Raw genomic sequence first — 23,315 nt, 5'->3', positions numbered from 1 at the left:
GACAAGTTGGCATGTAACATAAACATACCTTTTGATGCAACTCTTGCATCGGTCTTCATACTTGTAAGAAAACTCTTGCAATTCCTTTTCCAGTGGCCAGCTTTGCCGCAATGAAAACAGGTACTTGATCCGGAGTTTTTCTTTCCTTTTTTCTTTTTGATGCTACTCTTGGGGTTCAATCGTTTCTTAGAACCCTTATTTTCCGATTTCCTCATAGAGGTGCTATTTATAAGAAGGAGTGGACCTTTATCCTTCTTAATATGCCCTTCAGCCTGTTTTGAGCATATTTAACAGCTCGGGCAGGAAGGTGTTCAGCTTGTTCATGTGAAAGTTCACAACAAACTGAGAGAATGAATCAGGCAGTGATTGCAGGATCAAATCCTGACTGAGCTCACTATCCATAGCAAAACCTAATTGACTTAATCTGGTGATCAAGTCTATAACCATAAGAACATGGTTTTGCACTGGAGTTCCTTCATTCATTCTAGCACGGAACAACTGCTTAGATATCTCATACCTAGCAGTCCTGCTTTGTTCTCCATACAACTCTTTTAAATTGAGAAGTATGGATTGAGTGTCCATGCCTTCATGTTGCCTCTGTAATTCATTGTTTATAGGGGCAAGTATGATACATTTGACAGTCACACTGTCATTTTTCCACATCTTATGTGTGGCAACCTCCTCTTCTGTAGCATCATCCCCTAGATCTCCAAGATCAGGGGTTTCAAGTATATAGAAAATTTTCTCCTGAGTGAGTACTATCTTTAAATTCCTCAACCAGTCCACATAGTTTGGTCCGGTCAACTTGTTGGCATCTAAGATGCCTCTTAGTGAAAGTGAAGAAGCCATTTAATAATTCTACATATGCAAGAACATAACTAATATAAGCAGACCAATCATGATGACATGTTTGCAACTAGATAAGGACTTTAATCTAATTTGTCTCCTACTATTTTTATCGAATATCATAGCCCTCTCCGATGATAAACGTGAAAATATAATTTTTCTTAGTAGGGTTGAGATCCTAATTCATCATAAAAAGTCTTGTGTTTACACAACAAACTCTTATGAGTTCAAAGGTAGGAACCTCTTTCCAATTGCATCTCATGCAATTCTCAACTTTATCTTGTCCTCTTAAAATACTTATTGCCTTGTGTTAGCACAACAAACAATAATATTTTAGTTAAGTCAAACCCTTCATTTCCATATAGTCATATTTGAATAATATTGCCCTTGTGGTTGCACAACAAGGCAATATATTAAAATATGCCATAAGCATCTTAATGCACCAAAGACAGTATAACATCAGTCCCCATTGCAAGTTTTGTGTTAGCACAACAAACTAGCATGGATCTTGACATAATAATATCGAGGCATGGAGGAAGGCTATCAATAGTGTTATATCAATATTAAGCTTATCCATAATAGACAATCAAACAATTGGCCAGGTAAGCAGGTGGGAGGCTCCCCTTACTCAGAGAGTAAGGTCCTAATTAAGTAACCACCTTTAGTGCTTTCCTTAGACACCAATTAGATTAATTGTTCTAGAATGGGTTAGCTCAAAGTTTTTCAACACTATGACTTAATATAATTTTTATTGAGGGCTTACTAGTCTCTAGCACATTCTTTAATTGTAACATACATTTAACATATCTAAAATAAGCTATCATGCATCATAGCTATCTCATAGCATGTATAAATCATAAGCAACTAATTAACATGCTTCAACATATTTTCATATGGAAAATTTCATATCATGACATTTTATTACATATCATATCATATATGAATCATATATTTCAGCATTTCATTAAGCATATGACATTACTATCTCATAGTAAATTAATAATCATACATCATATATAATTATTTGATTGAACCAATTAAGGATGGCTCTGATACCACTGAAGGGGTTTTAGCATGTTATAATGCGCATCGGAAGTTAGGAATTTTAAAAATTTCTTGATAAAGTTCCTTAACATAAAACCCTTATAAGCCAAGATCACCTTAATGGAAGCAATCAAATAATATAATATAAATGCAGAAATAGAAGAATACCTCTAACGCTAATCCAATATGCAGAATTTTCACTAGGTGCCCAAGTGTTCACCCTCCAACGTTGATCCACACGAAAACTTGATTTAAGTCTTAAGCTCCAAAGACTTTGATCCTTAATGCAGAATTCTTAAAGAACTCTAATGGCTTGCTTTCCTTTCTTTCTATTTTTCTTTAACCTTCTAAAATTACTTCTAATCCTTTTGTCCTAAAGAAGACCACCTTGTCTTGGCTTAGGACACACTAGAAGCAATGCTAGAAAGAAAGAAACTAATGTAAGAAAGAAAGAAGAGAGGAGTGGGGTGGAGTTGGAATCATGAAACCCATGGAGTGCTAGCCTATTTATAATAGGTGTAGGGATGCATCTCCAAGGGATGCATCCCATCCACACATCCTCTCATGAAAGGGCATCATCTAAAGGGCCATATCAAATAAGAGGAGGTGCAGATCAAGTGAGGAGGTGTATCAAATGATATGTCCTTTCATGTGGTGCCATATTTTGACCAAGTCAACATCACATGCTAATCACATGTCCATCATGCCTCACCTCTTGATCTTTCATGATGATGATCCAAGGGCTCCAATGCAAGGCGCCATTTACTTGACCCATTATGTCTTCATCCAATGGTGGGATTAAGATCCAATGGTCAATTATGATAGCCATCCTCTAACCCAATCCAATTGGGTTAAACCAACTCTCCATTATGTCTTCATCCAATGGTGGGATTAAGATCCAATGGTCAATTATGATAGCCATCCTCTAACCCAATCCAATTGGGTTAAACCAACTCTCCATTATGTCTTCATCCAACGGTAGATCAAGATCTAACGGTCTAGATTGAATGATTTATTAAATCTAATCCAATTAGACTCAAACCAAGCCAATTAGGTGCCAACTCTTGGCTAACCCATATTAGAAGATGATCTAATCAAATTAGATCAATTAAGAATCAGATTCGAATCCAATTCGAATCAAGAGCTAAGGGTTTGCAACACCTGCTAGGATGTCTATCTTGCAAACATGATCTAATCCAATTAGACCCTTAATAAGTTTTCTTGTGTGTGACCCATTGGGTTCCATACTTAGCCAGCAATAGGTGTGAGTGCGAGTTGACCCAACTTGATTAGAACTCTTCTAATCGATTTAAGTCCAAACTGCGCGAACCCGAACTTAACAATTAGAATCCTTTCTAATTGGTGATCGAATTAAACTCTTTAATTTGATCAAACCTATAAAACAAGATTGACGTCTAGCAACGTGTCATGTCTATCCGAAAAATATGGAATTTGGTGGAAATACCAAAAATACCCTTCAGTGGCAAGTTACCATGCAATTCAATCCTTTAATCAAACTGCATCCCAAATATGTATATGAGTATGAATATATGTCAAACTCAATTTCATATTCATATTTTTCTCAATTTTTTAATGATAATTCAAATAATGAAACATTAGAAACTCTTTCTAATTTTCATTCTGCTTTGATCAAAGGCTTCCTGAATTATCATATGATTAGAATAAATAGGATGCTATCTTCTCTTACTAGAAGTGATTAATTCCTTGTTGACCTACTCATAATCTTCGTACACAATTCACCATATCCAGAAGACCTCGTACATAACTTATTGTCATGAATGAGTGTGAACCAAAATATGGGTTCATGTGCACAAGATACCATGGTGATCTCAGGTCATAGGATCAGTTGCACAACTCCCACTAAGAGAATCATGTTTTGACATGTAAGTAAGACTTCATAAGATTTCTCTTTGTAGGTCAATTCAGTGAACTCATTCCTCTAATGAGCACCCACATCTTTGTATTAGTGTCTCCACACAAATGATTGTGAGATCAATCATCCTCTGCATCGAGCATACATAAGACATGCCAGTCTTTCCGGTAATCATTGATCTCCGACTCAATGTACCAATGACTGGAAATATTTAAGATTAGGATTTTAGGATTTTAAGTCTCACTAGTATGATCTCATCATAGTCTTAAAACCATTGCCCTAATCTAAGGAGTTTATCATAAATATAATCAACAGCATATGATAAAACATAATGCCTTTATTCATATTTAAATGTCATGTACATGATTTGGACAAATCAAAAGAAAAAACCTTTCGCAATACATATTGCGATTGGCTTGTAGGGCATCTACTCTTTCAGCTTTAAAATGGGATTGTAAGCCTCTGTAACAAAGGGTACAGCCCCATTAAATCCCATTATCCTTCCAAGTCTTCTGTCTTCCGGCAGCAAGCAAGAAACCAGCATGTACTCCCTCCTTACGGGCGTAAGTCCTTGGGGCGTAAGTCCTTACGGCGCCCGCGACATTGCTCCCCTTTCAGAGCGTCGCCATCACTGAAGCCCCCGTCGAGCTCATGCAGACCGAGCTCAGAAACCCGAGCGCAAAACACCTAAAAAATCAAGCCAAAGAAGGCCGGTGCCGAACCAAGTCCTGAGGGACTTCGAAGCTCGAGAGCTATCAAAATATCTCCAAAAGGTACAGGACGCCACTTTGGCTTCAAATAAATTCAATATTTTATCTATTTTCAGGTTAGCCAACGAGCTCGGCTCGTTCTCCTACCCTGACCACGGTCAGGATGCCTTGAGACGTCAGGATGCCCCAATATATTGGGATGCCCTGCCACAACGGGATGCCCCGATTCGTCGGGATGGCCCGAGACGTCGGGGTGCGGTCTTAAGTGACCAGACGAGCTCGGCTCGTGCTCCATCGGCTTCCACCGTCGAGCTCGGCTCGTGCTCCCCGACTATGAGTTAGAGGTCCTCTCTGACCGGACGAGCTCGGCTCGTGCTCCATCGGCTTCCACCGTCGAGCTCGGCTCGTGCTCCCCGACTATGAGTTAGCGGTCCTCTCTGACCGGACGAGCTCGGCTCGTGCTCCATCGGCTTCCACCGTCGAGCTCGGCTCGTGCTCCCCGACTATGAGTTAGCGGTCCTCTCTGACCGGACGAGCTCGGCTCGTGCTCCATCGGCTTCCACCGTCGAGCTCGGCTCGTGCTCCCCGACTATGAGTTAGCGGTCCTCTCTGACCGGACGAGCTCGGCTCGTGCTCCATCGGCTTCCACCGTCGAGCTCGGCTCGTGCTCCCCGACTATGAGTTAGCGGTCCTCTCTGACCGGACGAGCTCGGCTCGTGCTCCATCGGCTTCCACCGTCGAGCTCGGCTCGTGCTCCCCGACTATGAGTTAGCGGTCCTCTCTGACCGGACGAACTCGGCTCGTGCTCCATCGGCTTCCACCGTCGAGCTCGGCTCGTGCTCCCCGACTATGAGTTAGCGGTCCTCTCTGACCGGACGAGCTCGGCTCGTGCTCCATCGGCTTCCACCGTCGAGCTCGGCTCGTGCTCCCCGACTATGAGTTAGCGGTCCTCTCTGACCGGACGAGCTCGGCTCGTGCTCCATCGGCTTCCACCGTCGAGCTCGGCTCGTGCTCCCCGACTATGAGTTAGCGGTCCTCTCTGACCGGACGAGCTCGGCTCGTGCTCCATCGGCTTCCACCGTCGAGCTCGGCTCGTGCTCCCCGACTATGAGTAGCGGTCCTCTCTGACCGGACGAGCTCGGCTCGTGCTCCATCGTCTTCAGCCAACGAGCTCAGCCCGCTCTTCTATTTTTGGATTTCTCTGCCGACGTCCCCAAAGAACGGAGTCCGAGCAGAGAAGCGTCTTCAGTCGCCTCGGCGCAAGGACGCACACGGTACAAGGTACCCATTTACTTAATGTTTCTACGTTAATGTCTCCATATTGTCTATTTTTGGATTTCTCTGCCGACGTCCCCAAAGAACGGAGTCCGAGCAGAGAAGCGTCTTCAGTCGCCTCGGCGCAAGGACGCACACGGTACAAGGTACCCATTTACTTAATGTTTCTACGTTAATGTCTCCATATTGTCTATTTTTGGATTTCTCTGCCGACGTCCCCAAAGAACGGAGTCCGAGCAGAGAAGCGTCTTCAGTCGCCTCGGCGCAAGGACGCACACGGTACAAGGTACCCATTTACTTAATGTTTCTACGTTAATGTCTCCATATTGTCTATTTTTGGATTTCTCTGCCGACGTCCCCAAAGAACGGAGTCCGAGCAGAGAAGCGTCTTCAGTCGCCTCGGCGCAAGGACGCACACGGTACAAGGTACCCATTTACTTAATGTTTCTACGTTAATGTCTCCATATTGTCTATTTTTGGATTTCTCTGCCGACGTCCCCAAAGAACGAAGTCCGAGCAGAGAAGCGTCTTCAGTCGCCTCGGCGCAAGGACGCACACGGTACAAGGTACCCATTCATTTAATGTCTTTACATTATTTTATTCTTGGACTCTTCTCTGCCGACGTCCCCAAAGAACGGACTCCGAGCAGAAAAAGCGTCTTCAGTCGCCTTGGTGTAAGAACGCTCACAGCACCAGGACGATCGATGACTGAACTACTTCCTTCGCCCGAGCCAAAAAGCAGCTCGGACTCGGAAGTCGGGGGGTAGTGTTGGTGGAAAAATGGACCACCCCACAAATGTAATTATAGCACCCAAATCCATCAGCAAGCTCGAGCTCATCCTAAGTGATGGAGCTCTTCCGCTCTCGAGCTCATCCAAGTGATCGGGCTCTTCCGCTCTCAAGCTCATCCAAGTGATCGAGCTCTTCCGCTCTCAAGCTCATCAAGTGATCGGGCTCTTCCGCTCTCGAGCTCATCCAAGTGATCGAGCTCATAGGCCGAGCCGAGCACAGCAGGCCGAGCACAGAAGGCCGAGCACAGAGAGCTGAGGCCAGAGAGCCGAGGCCAGAAGGCCGAGACCAGAGAGCGCCGACCAGAAAGGCAACCCCGCCGAGCCCATGCCTTAGCCAAATATCCAATCTCCGCCCAACCCTCCAAAGGATCTGACAACTAAATATATGACTCCACTTCAATCTGCCACCATTCCCAAGTCATTAAGGCACAAGATCTCCGCAAGCATTCGGCACGACCTGCCATTAATGTATGAGACTCCCTCAAGTCTCCGGTGCACTTAGGCATTTAATGAACACGGCCCAAGACGATCTCCGGATCGCTGAACCATCAGAGCGCATGGCTCTACCTGACCGCCGGTTCATTCGGTAATAAATGCACTTACCATCCACAGACCCCAGGCCCGCTACGGCCGGCGGTTCAACCACTCCAACAGGTCCGATCGACCGTGACAACTCCCTGGTTCCGGTCTGATTCGGCCCCGTTCTCCACTACGCCATAAATGGGCCAAATCGTGCCCAATTATTACAGACAGGGACAAATCCCCCGGTTACCTCCCAGGTAACGTAATCCCCTCCTATAAAAGGGAACCTGGGAGAACCAAGGGGGACGAGAACGAAAACGGAAACAGATCCCCGGGACTGAACCCTCCGGGAAGCACAGACACAATTGAGGACATCATCCTCTTCGTCTTCTTTATCTTATCCAAATGTTCTTGCTGTCTTCTCCATATACTCTCTCCCCCGCTCTCTCCACATACTTGCCCCCTCTGACTTAGGCATCGGAGGGCCGGCGCCGGGGAGCCCGGCCACCGGTTTTCCTTGCAGGACTCGCACACCCCCCGCGGCGGAGGACGCAGCAAGCCGGCGCACCGCCGTCCGCCTCCTGCAGCAGCGGAGCTCCTCCTTCCCCGGCTTCACGACGGCCCCCGGGTCCAATTTCCAGCAACCGCGGCGGAGGACGCAGCCAGCCGGCGCATCGCCGTCCGCCTCCTGCAGCAGCGGAGCTCCTCCTTCCCCGACTTCGCGGCGGCCCCCGGGTCCAATTTCCAGCAACAAATAGTATATTGCAGCAAGAAGTTCATTAGCACACTCAAGTTTCTATTGTTATTGCAACAAATTTGTCTTCTCGTCATACAAACGAGCTAATGGTATAGCCTCCATCAAAGTTTTCAGCTTTTGAGGCTCCCTTCACTTCCTAATCTATTGCTTCATGTCTTGATGCCAAGTCCTGACTCCAAAGAATATAAAATACCATGGCAATCATTTTGGACCTGGTGCTAGATGCGTTAATATAGGCTCTCTAATATATATATATATATATATATATATGAAGAGAGAGAGAGAGAGAGAGAGAGAGAGAGAGAGAGAGAGAGAGAAGATGGTAAGGCAGACCTATTCAATTAGTACGTAAAACTTATCCACTTAATAATCCTTTTATTACTAAACAGATCATGATTAAGATTTGTTTACAAGCTGATAACTTTCCACAATTCTAATCTAAGAGGGCCTTGGTAGAAACAAACCACTTATTCTCACGTTTCTACCAAATAACCATGAGAAGGATCAATAGCCACAAGAGCCATTTAGTTTGGTATGTGATGCCATGTTTAGTTCACAAGTTCAACATAAAGCATGCACCGATGCCTGTAGAATTGGTCATTTAAGAGACCATTTGCTTGTTGTACATCAAAAATCCATGTCTTGCTCTCATACAGATAACTACAAACTTTCCTTTTTTCTGTCCAGGATAAGACTACAAATAATAAGAAAATTATCAATGTGTAAATCCAGAGAAAAATTCATTCGCAAAGAAATTGCAAATTCATCGTCATGATCATCGTCATCATCACAAGCAAACAGCAAGTTGACAACAAATACTAGCAAAGTACAAGTCATGTCTTTATAGCTCAACCAATCCAAAGTAGTTTATCATGTGTCATGGTCTACAATACTCATGCACTGCAACAGAATGCTTAGTACCGACATCCTAGGGTTCGGTAGTTAAGGTCCAAATATATTGATAAACATTAACACCATCCACTGTTCTCAATATACTCTAATAATTGTCACATTGATAGTCTCATATTTTCCTTTAGCTTGTATTTTCCAGCATCTCAGTAAATTTAATCTTGATGTACAACATACTGCATTGCTTATGAATAATAAATGTAACATGTTTAAAGCCTAGTCTATACAATAGCTACCTGAAAGGAAAACATAAAAAAGACCATAGAACACGCACCTCCACTAACCAGGACTTGCCTAACTTCCCCATTAATAGTACAAATAAAAAAGAAATGTGACAACATTGAAAGATTCCCCATTTCATTACCTATCTTGCTCTGTTCCACCCACTAATGCTGGCTTGATCTAAAAGGTAACTACTGTATTGAAGCTTTCAGACCACCATGACAATAATATTGGTAGGATGCAGAAAGCTACAGATTGCCCAGAAGGCTTTGTCTCTGATGGGGTAATTGTAATCCTAATAGGATCCTGTTAGAACTCCTGTGCACTGAAATCAGCCTTGGTTGGATAGTCGAGGCCCTGAAGTGCTGGTGTCTTTCTCAAATCCTCTTCTGAATATGCAGGGATGAACCAGTATCTCTTGTCAGTTCCAAATACCTGATACAAAATTAATATTAGACAAGGTGACTGTATCGATTAAGTTTATATCACATCCATATCTCAAGAAAATGAGATAAAAAGCATACACAGTAACTAAGGAAAACCTGAAAGATGAAGCAGACTCTACCAATTTCCACAACCATTACTCATGCATGATTGACATCTGAGCCTTAACCCTCTTAGTACTAAATCTTTGAGATTTGTTTAACATCTCCAATACAGGTAGGCAGATATCAAGTATTTAGCAAGCATGAGATGAAAGCAGAGTAGGAAATATTATCAACTCAAAGTCCATGAAAGGAAAAGAGGAGGAGAAGAGGGGGAAAAGCCCAAACCTGCTCAAAGTTCTTTTTTCGGCCCAGATCGTACTTCCATTTTGGAGTTGTTTTCTTCTCATATGCCTGTTCATAAAATATTAAAGTAAATAAAGATTGAATTTAACTGATATTAATGAAATAAGTAACAACATACCACCAGACACTTGCCTCAATAGTAGTTGTGTTACCAGCCACCAACGAAATATGCATTATCAGAAAACCGAGAACACTTAATGCAAAAGCCAAGTTCAACACTAGACAAAAGGGAAGTGAGGTTCAGAACATAGCTTTCAATGTTCATGGTTAACCCGGAGGAAAATACTAACCAAATGTGAGAAAAGTAGTCGCAAGCGTTCCAGGTGTTCCTGGTATCTCCGCATCACTAAAGAAAGTAATAAAATTTCGCAACAGCAACAGGGTAACAAGAGTTGTCTCAAGAAATGTGTAAAACTGTATGCACAAAACCAAAGGGCATGGTTGGATGTCAGAATCAATGACATAATGCACTTTAAGAGCCAAGAAAAATATTTTGCATAGTTTTGTAACATTGATAGAAGATTGGAGACAGCCCAGATAAACTGACCTGAAATCATTGCATAGGATGCTATTTGTTGTAAATAATGTAATGAACCACAGTAAGGATTCATAATGTCTTATTTTTAGGAATTTGATATTTATTTCTACTAGTTGAACACAGCAGGCAATCATTAATGTATTTATCTTTGGGTCGAACTATTTAGCAACACTCTTTATTCAAGATTTTGGGTTTTAAACAAACCCCCAAGACCAGCCTCAACTTTGGAAAATTTTGCTCATCATCAATTTGATGAGCTGCTTCATCGAGTGTCCACCTCCTGTACCAAACCAGGAATTTTCCATGGTTGCTTGTAATGGGCTAAGCAGGATAGTTCGCCGTGTCGGTTAATTGAATGGACTTGTAATAGGACTTACTAGCTTGACCCTCCTTTCTCTCTCCCCCTCTAGTAAGTCCCATCACAAGCCCATTCTTGCCAATATGCCCTCCCGTATTGGTTCAGCAAACCTTGCATATAACAAAGCATGGAAATAAACTCAAGAAGCTAAGTATGGTTCTAAAGAAGATCAAGAAACCATGGATATCGATCCAAGATATGGATACCAGTCCAAGATATGGACATATCAATATGTCGATTGTTTTTTTTTTTTTTTAAGGAGCATGATATGGCTGGCATAGCACGATAATAAATATACAATGTTGAGGTACTAAAAAAAAATTCACAAAGCATGATAGGCTATCACAATGACATTATTCATACTTCATAAAGTAACGTCACAAAATCACAAACTAATCATATATCATAGAAAGCCAAACTCATCAAAATAATAAACAAATAAGGGGAACTTAACACCAAATGTTTTGTTTGATTGTCATTTTACATTTAGTCCTTACATAGTTAGCATTTTGTATTTAGTCCCTCTGCACATGGTTAGGCCAACATTTTGCACACAGTTGCACCAGTTTTTGTACTACGTAATATATGTTTTGGACACAATTATCGGTGTGAACAAGGCCAGGGACTACCAAAATTTTCAGTTAACAAAAAATAAACATAAAATGGCAATCAATCCAAGGGGCAGACCTTTACACAAAAAGAAATTTTTTTCCCTCATCTTGAGAGTTAGCCGGGGAGTATCACAAGCATATCCATGAATAAGTGGGAGCTTTTAAAAATTTTAAATTAGACGACACTTTAAATAAGTAACGCATATCGTGGTTGTATCCAACGCAGAATGAAATTTGTAGTTGTGATTTTGAGAAGCAAATTCATCAAATTGTCATCTTCCAAGCTAGCTTTCAACTTTTCATGAGAGAACTCCCCAAATCTGAGTCAAGCACAAAAAAATCAATATATAAAAAAAGAAAATCATAAAGAACGAAGTAAATAATAATGTGATGGTGACTCTTCAAGCATTGGAGGTCAATGTCATGAAGATAAGCATTATACATCAAGCACATGGGTTCTCCAATGTGTAGTCCAGTGTGTTTTAGAATAATTCAAAGCAAAATTCCTGTGGGAAGTTCTTAAGAATTTAAGCCTCTGCGGCATATTAAAGACTACACTAAAGTGCTTAATTACAAGCCCAACAACCAATAGCTATTGAAGATACTAGCTATTGAAGATACTAGCTATTGAAGATAGCTAGCCATTGAAGATAGCTAGCCATTGAAGAAAAAGAAGATAATGAGCCAACTCCTATTTGCTCAACTCCGCTGGACTCTGATCAGACCAATTTGAGCCCAATTCAGTCATGAAATGAACCATTTGAGTCCAAAAACCCTAACCCAATCTAGATGTGCTTGTTGGATAATTGAAATCAAAATCACCTACTTATCGCATTAACATGGTCCATTTTGGTTTGGGTTATGTGGGGTATCTTTGCTAGTTGCCTACGAGGAAAAAAAAGAAGCATAAAAACAGGGCTTTCTAGAAAAGTCACTACAATAATGTAGGAGTGAAAAGGATTTCCCATCTCTGTTTACTTGTTCTCAAGCCCTAGCCATCCAAGTCACTTTAAAGGTGCATTTGAGGTTCTCCAATGGCAAGATTTTACCACATTGGAAACAATTAAATTTCTACATATACGAGGGTGGATCAAGAAGGGAGGTTGCTATGGTGGCTGGTATGCCAAACAAAATACAAGAGATAAACTCTCCATGATCAACCTTCAAATCTCTCATCTTGATAGCAAATTATTTGGTCACCTTTGTATCTATGGGTAGGCCCACGATGCATGAACCATGTCGCTCTTTGGTATCTCACTATCTTGTCTTTTCTCTTTCCTTTCATTTTTCTCCATATATTTGTGTAATCTTGGGCATGGATTATATCTAGAATTTCGCCACCTTGACATTTTAGGTGATCTAGCTCCTAATAATTTAACAATGCCTTCAATGCTATATATAGTATTAAACAAGATTCGCCGTCTCGGTGCCGGATCCCATACCGATGCCACACTAGCACAGTGTTGGTACGATACAGTACGAATTTTTTTTGACGTACCGAGTGTTGGTATGCCACTCATACTGGGTACCGATACCGAACCAGTACGTTACGGTATGCCCCATACCATCCGGTCCCAGCCGGTATGGTATACCATGGTATCAAAGCTTCAAGGTTGTACATAAAGTGTTTGACAAATTTCTATGACAACACCAAGTTGGTTTTAGTAAAGAAGTTTGGAGGAAGAATTTTGTAGGTTTTGAAAATAAAATTCATGATTTGCTAGTAGACCAAGGTCAATGAAGGGCACCACTTAGGACGGACAGAAGGTCTGCATTGATGACCCAAAATGAAAGTATGAGTTGGATAAGAAAGCATTATCCACAATTAACCTGTACTTGATAGATGAGGTTCTAACAAACAGTGTTGGAGAGAATATGACAATTTTCATGAAAAGCAACATAACTTGTGGTAAACAAAGTCCACCATCTATTGCATCTTCATGCAAAGATTGTACTGTTTAAAGATGAAATCACCAAAATCTCCAAGCACTTGAATAGAAACAACATCATTTGACAACTTAAAAGCATTGGAGAGAACGAAAAAAGATGTAAGGCAGCTATGCACATAGCCAAAGTTTTACAACACTTTAATTACAAGCATATGCCACAACTAAAAGGGTTATCTTGATATGGACCCATGTTAACCAACCTGAACTGGGCGATCGGTGTGTACCGAACGACCGACACCAAGTCGGAATAGTTCGGTTTACTGGGACAAATCAGTTTATATAACCTCTCCCACACCCCACCAGCTTTGATGGTTCGAGAGCCTTTGAGAGCTCCCCCGGACTTATGCACTCGCTCCCTCTTCCTCCACTTTGACGTCACGACATGAACCAACGTCATCACCCTCAAGGTAAGCCTCCTCCCTCGCTCTCCCTCTCCCCCTCTCTCCCTCTTTCCCTATCTCTATTTTCCTCCCTCTCCTTCTCCCTCTCCCTCCTCTCTACAAGCCCCCCTCTCCCCCCCTCCCCACTCCCTCACTCTCTTCCTCCCTCTCCTCCCTCAATAAGCCCCTCCCTCCCTCCCACCCTCTCCCTCCACATGGTTCGATATGCCCCGGCTAGGTAGGATATGTAGTGGTACCATACCAAACTAATTGCCAGCCAATACGAGCCCCGATACCGGTCTGCAAACCTTGATATGGACACATGTTTCAATAAATTTCTTGCAAATAAACTCCAAAATAAATGCATCTTTTGGAAGTTCATGAAAGTTCAGAACAAAATATCTCATAACATGGGACTGTTCAAAAGAAGGTTCGTAAAGGAATTGTTTAAACAATTCCAAGTCTACATCAACGTGAAGAGGCCAAAAAGAAAAGAGTGCTTGTTGGTATTATGGCAAAACCAAGCATTTGAAGAAAGATTACTTGAATAGGAAACATTTTAGTTTAGAAAGCCAAGGTAATCAAGCAAAGGAAATAAAAGCATAAAATTAAAAAAAAAAAAGTGCACCAAGTTGAAGGATCTGCATTATGATTCATTGATGATGAATCTTTATGCTAGGTTCTAGTTTGACATTTCATCAAAACTAGATTCTTGATAGCAGCAAAGCCCCTTGCACATGCCCATGTCTTACTTAGTTCAGCATGTTCAATTTTGATGGAGCATAACTAGACAAATGAGATAGTTGGAGTTGGTAAGTTATTCTTGGGGATGTTTAGTGGAATGATGTGAGAAGTGAAAATGTTCCACAAGTGTCTCATTTGAAGAAGAGCTTGATTTCACTTGTTAATTGAATAATGAAAGAAACAATGTTATGTTCGGTAATGAAAGCAAGATTCACTGAACCAGTACTGGAACCGTACTGATCGGTGGGTGGTACGGTACGATACAAATCTATGCTATACCGTTCCGACATTTCAGGCTCTTTTTTTATTTTCAAATTTTGAACTAAAGTTGGCAGACCATTCACCAAGTTCACTAAAGGAAAGTTGGCATATGATTTAACAACTTCAATTCAAAAGTTAAAAAATAAAAGAGTTCGAAACCAAGGATCGCAATTGCGGTCCTCTGCTTTGTTCCTATCTCCCCATTCCACTTTCCTCTTCCGAAACGAAGATGATAGGGACCAGTTCAAAACGAAGATAGCGGTGTCAAGGAGACCACATGGGGAAGAGGGAAGAGGAAAAGAGAGGGAGGGAGGGGGGGAGAGAGAGAGAGGGAGTTAGGGGAAGCTAGAGAGAGGGAAGGAGGGGGAGAGAGGAAGAGAGAGAGGGAGGGGAGAGAGGAAGAGAGAGAGGGAGCTTACTTGAGAGCGATATGTGTAGGTATCGGTCAGTAAGGGGAAGGCAAGCACGAGGAGACATCGGGGACGAAGAAATGAAGCAAAAAAACCTCGAACCGCCTTTTATGCCATTTCGATATGGCGAACCATCCCGATTAGGGACTGATTCAGTTCGGTACACCCCAAATCACATAGTTTGGAACAATTCAGCAAACCATGAATGAAAGAGTCAAAAAAGAAACTAGAATGCAATGGGAATGGAAGATACGAACTCAGAATCATCTTTCCTATTCCACTGTTTAGGCAAAATAAAGGAAGAAAAGGGAAACAAACAGCAAATTCCATTGTTACATTTAATTTAGAAAATTAACTTTTAAAATATATAATAGTGTATTATTTTATGAATGGGTTTGAATAGTGATTTCCTAAACTCTAACAACATATTCTTAACTACGCAATAGAACTCAATTTAGAAAAATGACCATTATAATTATTTCGGAGGCCTCCCATCATATTATATAATATTATATTAATGCAACCGTTATAATGCTCAATGTAAATTTTATCATATTTTAAGTATTCATCCTAATAAAATAATACTTCCTAAGATTCATATGGTAATTAATCATTTATTGCCATTCCTGTACCATAAATGCCACAAATTGGTTCTACAATTGTATATCACTCATTGTCATTTTTTACTAAGAGCACGTAACAAAACATCATTCTTTCTCATTTAAGGGTATGGCGATTCCAAGATAATTGTGATTCCATCACATGTGCAAATCAGACAATAGAATGAGAGGAAAGTTAGAATTCCCATCGCACTCCAACCCTAATTCCATAAACTAATTGCAAAGCAAGTTCACCGAAAAAGATCTCCAAGGTGCATTGATATTGCCAAGGTTACAAACAAGCGGATAGGGGAAGATCAAGTCAATCTTGATATAATCCAATATTCTAAATAGTTGATCCAAATAAACCTAACCAAAGATCTTGACTAGTCAATTGAAACTACCCCATCCTAACCTAGAATAGATAGGGGTAACCATCCTAGCTACCCATCCTTTTCCTTATATTTCTCTTAACTCTTGTTTCCTATCTCTTCTTGTACATTCTTTTGCCTTTAATAAACTGGGTGGCGTTGCCTCCCTTTAACAAAAAAAAAAAAGATTGCAGTGCTACACTCTAGTTGTATGTTACATTTGCCGAACCAGTCAGTAGTGGGGAATACCAACCATGTCGTACCAAACCGGCATGCAATACAGGTGTACCAACACTCGGTACGCCAAACTGGCTCCCGTACCAAATGTACCAACACAGTAATATGATGGTACTGATACGGGGTCTGGTACCAAAACGACGAATCTTGATTGCATGCACTAGCAATAGCAAAGAAGGCCTCCTTTGGTTGGATGGTACTCAGCTCTTCATTAGAATAGAGACTTGACCAAAGGGGATGCAAAAGCCATGGCCTTCACCTCCCATTTATTTGGCTCTATGGAGGGATAGCAATAGCATATCTCAACTAGCAAAGCATTAATAACAGCGAAAGCATCACGAAATGGGGGCATAGTGCTTGATTGTTAAAAAGTGACAAGATGCATATGGTACTTGACTTGTGCAGCAAAACAATGGCAAAGCAAATGGGTGACTACTTTTGCACTCTCTAAGTCTGCATGAGTGCAGCTTATAGGTGTGTTTGAGCATTATTGTTAACTCAATGATAAGTTGCTCATGGTTACACCAAGGGTATTACAAGAATTCAGACTTGCTTCCATCGCATACTTGAATAATTTCACCTAGCACACAAAAAGATATTAAAGAGATCTAATAACAAGAGAAAGCTAAGACTCTTCACAGCAAAAAGAGCTATCCACTAGATTATTCCCCACTGAGAGTTCACATCTTCTTATTTCCATCCTTTTTATAATCCCTTCCCTATCTTTTCTCCATTAAAACCTTTATCATAACTTTCGCCTTCTACTTGTCTCTTTATCCCATATCCTTAAGTTTTGTTGATTGTCCTAGCATTTCTAAAATATAACATAGTTACTTCTTTTGCATAATGCCATCTTGTAACAATTAGTTCAAATTTCTCTGTTTATTTGATTCTTGTCTTTCTGTTTGAAGATGAAGATGGACTGCCTAAGTCAGTAGGTAGCTGCCTAAGCAACTTGGTGGTTGCCTATTCCCTAGGCGACGTATAGGGTTCCTACAGACTAGAGATTATATATCCTCTTTGACAACCTTGTAACTAAATTGGGGGCATGATTTAGGAAAAGAAGCTTCAAATCTTCGAATATCAGTTGAATTTTATATGGAAAGGTTAAAACTAGTGAATTGCAGGTGCATTGGTTAAAAATGATAATATAGAGATTATTAATCGAATGGTAGGCTTTTTTGACATGACTATGGTAAGAAATGAGAATATGCATAAATTATATCATTCACGTAATTTATATTAGTTTTGGAAGTTTGGATAGAATAGTGAATTGTAAACCTCTCTCTACCTTTCTCTCTCCCCCGTGTGTGTGTTTATTATGTCAAAAACACACCCACAAACGTAAAAGAACACAAGATTGATACCAATAAAGGTAAAAACAGAGTTATTCAATTTAATGATCTCTAGTCAAGCCTTCTAATAGATAGCAGATGTCCCAACTTGTGTCAAACACATGTGCCAAGCATTTGGTATTGAAGGGAAGTGCTGCGTGTGCACAGTGCATGCAATTGACAAATAGGTTTTAACTATATTATGCTCATTTCATCATAATCAGACAATAGTCACATCTAATATGACTTATAGAGTCATTCAGAAACTCAAAGTAGTAATAATAACTAAATCAAATGACAAAAATAAATGCTCCCCTTTGATAAGAATAGGTAGTTCTACTCAAGTATCCACTTGGCCAATATATCAGTATGTATCTACATCAAGCACCAATCGATAGGATATGTTTAAAATCTCAGCCATTGTTAATTGCAACAGTAAAACCATTATATCCCAAGATATGGCTAGCGCATTGTCGATTTATTTCCCAAAATATTTGTCATCTTTCTTTTATTTCCTTAAATGGGTTTTTCTAATAAATAAATGTCAAAATCAATGCCTTAAAAATAGTAAATAGTTTTGGTTTTACTATATCAGCTGAGATATCAATATGTCGGTTCGTACAATTTGGCTGATTTCTTGGAATATCTACATTGTTTCCAAAATTATCTCACCTTCTCAACAACCAAGATCTTAGCATTTCAAAACTTAGGTTCTATACAAGAATTGTATCATGAAATTTCACTCACTGACATAAACAGAGTTATGACTGTAATTCTGGGCATTCATTATCAAATTGGCAGCCACAGTTCTCAAATAAAAACAGAAGAAGAAATGTTATGAAAAAGGAAGACCAATTTGATATAAATCACTTACCAGAAAGAGAAGAAAGAACTTATAATTTAGAGCCCCAACACAATTTACAACCCACACACAATGGTGGTCCATTTTCAATATGCATCGCCCACCTAAAATTAAGAATGTAGATCAAAAGGAGTCACAGGAAAGAGAAGGAGACAAACAGGAGACTCTTCCTAAGTAAAATACTACAAGCATTTGTAATCCATAAATGTATGAGCTCACAAACAGAACAGTGATGACAACGAGGTGGTTTCAACTGGTTGCACTTCCGGCAGTATCTGATCCTTGGACTTCCTGAGTCTGCAAGATTAACCGATTGCTGAAAACTTAGACTCTGATTACCAAATTCCAAGCCATTTAATGGAGCTTCTTCACCCCTCTCCTCATCCACAGTAGGCTTCCAATTTGGTGGAACGCTGCCAGGGTCTGTCAGGACTACAGAAAAGTAGCTCCACAGAAGCATCACCAACTGCAAAGCCAAAACCCAGAAAAAGTTTTTAGATCTCCACTTCCCTTTTCTTCATTCTATTTTTAACTATCCTTCCATTGGTGTCAGTTTTTATTTGCTTCAAGAAGTAAAATTCCAGCATACAAAAAGTACTTTCTCCTTTTAAAAACAAGCAATCACCAAAAGGCAGAACCTTAAACGAACCAATGTTTGGCATTATTCTAAATTGATATATGAATTATTTCCTGCAATAAAGATTGCTATATGAGGAAAGATCATTTGCTTTATCAGAATACTCAATAAGTATTAATTATCCAATTCAGCAAATGCAGATCCTTCTTTAATAACTAAATAATACTTCTATCCATCACTGCTCCATTCCCCACTGAGTTCCCCGGCAGTCGGAAATCAATCAATACATTGGTTATGCGAGTGTCACCAAGTGGTTAAGCCATTCACTGGGAGAAAACAGCATGAACACCGAATGCAAAACTCTACTAACTAAAAGTTCATATTTACTTGTACCCAAAACATTCATAAAAGCAAACAGAAAAAAGAAAAAAAACAAGAGAGATCAAACCATGCAACAAATTAATTAGGCAGAAAGCAGACATTTTTCTCACTTACAAACCCCAATTCTAATTTGTTTTCTTTAAAGGTAAATTCACGCTCAAACGCAACGTTTTCACATCAGACAACGTAATTTTTCAACAGTGTGACATCAAATTAGGTTTTTTGGATCTATTCAGCTCAAAACAACGGATTGGAAATAAAAATAAGATGACGAGGGTAGAAAGGATTACCAGGAGATGGAATAGGAGCAAGGCAGCAAGGGCGCAGAGGGATTCGAGGCCGCCAGCATTGAGGACGGCGGGGCCGTAGTTGGTGACGACGACGGCGTAGTAGGTGACGCCGACGATGCCGAGGACGATCAAGATCATGACAGAGCCCAGCCCCCGCAGGGAAGTGCAGAACCTGAACACGTTCCACGCCATCACCGTCTCCGATCTTTGCATCACGGCCGCACGAGAGAGAAATCCTAGATGGGAAATTGGGGAGAATGAGGAGAAAATTCTTCCCCCTTGGCTAATTGTTCATCGCTCCTTCCCTCCTCCCTCTTCTCTCTTCGTTTGGCTTCTCTTGTGTTCTATTCTAGTTGCAGGTTTAGAGGAAGAGCTGGGGAGGGGAGGAGGGGAGGGGAGGAGTATCGGCACCCGGGGATGGAAGAAGGGATTTGCTTTTATATTTCTTTATTCTTCTAACAATTTTTTGTGGGTCTTATCACTAGAAGTAGATGCCTTTATTTCTTCAATGATAATATTTTATGAAGACTTCAGAAGGTCATGGTGCTCGGCTTACGGGTGCAATTGGACCAAGAACTGGTCCGGTCTAGGGGGTTGCATATTGGAAAGCAACTTGGGCCGGCTTGACCTAAACTCAATCCAACCTACCTATAGTGAGAGTTGGTTTTGGCTGACATCTGGCTTGCCTTGAGCTTGGGTTGGAAAAAAGGGCAGCCTATTCAAGTTGTGCTAGGTTGGGTTCTTTTGGGTTGACTTTGGATGACCTTACCCTACTATAATATAGCACCTTAACCAATCCAGTTGGAGTCTAACTTACTTGGTAGAGCTTTTAAGAAATAAAAACCAAACTAAAGATCCTAACCAATCTAACCTGAACTTTGCATGAGCCAACCTAGTCTCATTTGATATAACCTAAGCCAACTCAAATTATGTTTTGGTTAAAAGTTTTGGAGTTGGGGATGGGATTGAGTTTTGAAAGTGTGTACACTCCCATCTCAACAACTTAGCTGGCGGCTATAAGCAAGCGCCATGTGGATGATGTTAGGACTTAAAATAGGTGAAAGACATATGACACTTGCTAAACTTCGTAGAGTTTAGCTAGGGCCGGCCTAACCTTTAGGGGAGATAGGTGGTTGCCTAAAGCCTCGGGCCAAAGAAAGGCCCCGCATTCCCGGCCCAAGCTTCCAGAACTATTCTTCATCCTTAAAATACCTCTAATATTTTAAAGTTTCTATTACAATAAAATAGGTGACCAATACCATTTCAAGAGTTAGAGAGGGTATTTAATAATTTCAACGAACACCAGGATACGTGGAGCAGTAGGCCTTTGCCATGTAAGAAGAGAAGCAAACCATAATCCTAGATCTCATATGCCGTCATTCGCGGAGGCTCCTCCCGGCGATCCGAAGGCCGGGGAGAAGATCTTCAAGACCAAGTGCGCCCAGTGCCACACCGTCAAAAAGGAAGCCGGCCACAAGCAAGGTGAACCTCTCAGAGTTAGAAGAACTAAGGTGGTGATGTTGCCAACACTCGAAAGGAAGGGATCGGGCAGATCCAAGCACAAGCAAGGTAAGTATTGTGGGATTGATGCCTTTCTTGTGCTCTCACCGTGATTTGGGATTTAAAGTGCTCATCTCTGAGGCCCTTGCCAGGATTTTCTGCTTCGATTCGAAAGGTAAACACCATATAATATGATGTCTCTTGTATTTTTTGATGATATAATCAAAGATTTCTAAGTTTTGGTTGGTCTTGAGTGGGATCTTGGAGAATTTGTGCATTTTTTTGGACAAAATCATGGTAGATCTACGAGTAGAGGAACACCCCATCCACCCTCTCTGGAATCCGTCGAGGAAAGATAGTATTTTTCTTCTATTATCTCTTCCGCTTTCTTCTCCCTTGCATCATTGGTTCTTTTTCTAGGTTTTAGGGATTTATTTCTCTCTCATTTTGATGGTTACTTTGAGCCTTGAGGGATTTAATTCCTATGTTTTCTTTTTTTAATATTAATTACTTTCCTTTTATTTAAAAAAATGATCGAGTTCTTGGCTTCTTTGGCAGCTACCGTTGGTGTCGAAGTCCATCCCTTGGATTTCCAAATTTCACACCAACTGTGGAAAGGTCCGGTTCCACACCAAATCCCTTGAATTTTCTTTTTTATATATTTTGATGCTGGGAGTTTATTTCTGTCCTTTTTAATAGAAAAAAATACTATCATAATGTGATTTATATTAGTATTGTTCTTGGTAATATAAAAAGAAAATTTCAATTGTCAAGTCTTGCCATCCTTCAACTTTAAGAATGAGAAGGATTCTTTATTCAATTTTCTTCTGCAAGCTTTATTATTATGTTTGTTAAAGTATTTTGATAATTGCTTTGGCATGCTATTTTATACTTGCTTTTTGTTTTTCTCTATGTAAGTATGTCCTCTGTCCGAGCGAGTTACACGTACATAAACATTGATCTATAATCTGACTTAAACTTGTAGTCGTTTGTGGTGTAGAAATCCTATGATGTGGTAGGGATCTGGAAATATTAATATGCTTTTAGTCCCTAGAAAGGCTGATAGATATTTGCATTATTAGTTACCCTAAAATTATTCTCTTACTATTTGCATCTTCTTTTTTGTGGTCCTTTATTTAATTGCTATCGTACTATGCAATGGAAACACTCTGAATCAATGTAATACATATTGTCTGTTTATTTTTATGCAGTATACTGAATAAATTGACGCCGGAGAAATTTGATGTTCGCAAGGGTCAGCTGATTGATGTAGGAATCACCACACCTGATGTTCTAAAGGTAGCAATGTTTTTTGTGCAATTTAAGAACCTTTTCTCATAAAAATGTGATATGGTATTGTTGGGTTCCAGACTTCCTTTTGCAAAATTTATCTATCTAACAAACAAATGTTGCAGTGTGTCATCATGCTTATATTGGAGAAAGCAGTTTTGGAACCTACCTTCTGTCCCATGTATGCTCAACTGTGTTCTGATCTAAATGATAAAATCTTATTTGCACTCAACTATATTACAAGAAAGATTAAATAGATTAACTTTATTATCGATTGAAAATAGTATTTTAATGAATCTTGAGTATAAAAGTTTGATTAGTAATTTTGCATCTCAAAAAGCTAGACAAATTATTTTTAAATAAATTTTTAAAGTATTTTACACTTATTAAATTTTTTTCATCATTTTTTTTTAAAAAAAGGCCTCTTTAGTGAGTTCGCCTTAGGCCCTCAAATGCATTGGGCACACCTGAGTTTAGCCATAGTAAATCCAACTAAGTATAGATGCATAGGCCGAAGAGACAAAACTCAATCATGATATTAACTATGATGAGCACGCAGAAGGAATAGGACTCGGCTAACCGACCACAAACCATGAGTACATTTCATAGGCCAAAGGATTTCAGTTTTAGTTAGATCATGATCCAGTTAGCGATTATGACACATATGGAATTACGGAAGCGAACCTCCAAAATCGCTGAATATTGTGGCAACGTGGATGATTACAAAAATTAGCAGCTATTAAGTATATAAATAAATGAACTATACTCTAAGAAAGATCCTTCGACACATCAATCAATCCAAATTATCTTTAACTATTTTTATCTTATCTTTATTTTATCTTGCCTTTAGCTTGTCAGTAGG

The 23,315-nt window shown here is 40.3% G+C and overlaps 1 protein-coding gene across 1 annotated transcript; it reads right to left on the bottom strand.

Annotated features, from left to right (window-relative positions):
* Positions 1-8,894: 8,894 nt before the first annotated feature.
* Positions 8,895-20,085, bottom strand: LOC120109754 (probable protein S-acyltransferase 14). The gene is made up of 7 exons (XM_039123455.1): positions 19,664-20,085; positions 18,635-18,881; positions 18,428-18,519; positions 10,052-10,175; positions 9,894-9,979; positions 9,744-9,809; positions 8,895-9,405 (listed from the first exon to the last, which is right to left on the bottom strand). The coding sequence occupies exons 1-7, from the start codon at positions 19,874-19,876 to the stop codon at positions 9,280-9,282; spliced, it is 954 nt and encodes a 317-aa protein (XP_038979383.1). The 5' UTR covers positions 19,877-20,085; the 3' UTR covers positions 8,895-9,279.
* Positions 20,086-23,315: the final 3,230 nt, after the last annotated feature.

This window comes from Phoenix dactylifera, unplaced genomic scaffold, assembly GCF_009389715.1.
Source record: "Phoenix dactylifera cultivar Barhee BC4 unplaced genomic scaffold, palm_55x_up_171113_PBpolish2nd_filt_p 002675F, whole genome shotgun sequence".
Lineage (NCBI taxonomy): Eukaryota > Viridiplantae > Streptophyta > Magnoliopsida > Arecales > Arecaceae > Phoenix > Phoenix dactylifera.
This window is presented reverse-complemented; position numbering and strand designations above follow the sequence as displayed.

Bases quoted from the DNA above. Each gene is read 5' to 3' on its own strand.
- LOC120109754 (XM_039123455.1), bottom strand. From the start codon at position 19,876: ATGCAAAGATCGGAGACGGTGATGGCGTGGAACGTGTTCAGGTTCTGC. The intron at 18,882-19,663 runs GTAATCCTTTCT...TTGGCTTTGCAG, and splicing joins TGCTCCTATTCCATCTCCTG to TTGGTGATGCTTCTGTGGAG. The intron at 9,810-9,893 runs GCAAGTGTCTGG...TTTTATGAACAG, and splicing joins GTAACACAACTACTATTGAG to GCATATGAGAAGAAAACAAC.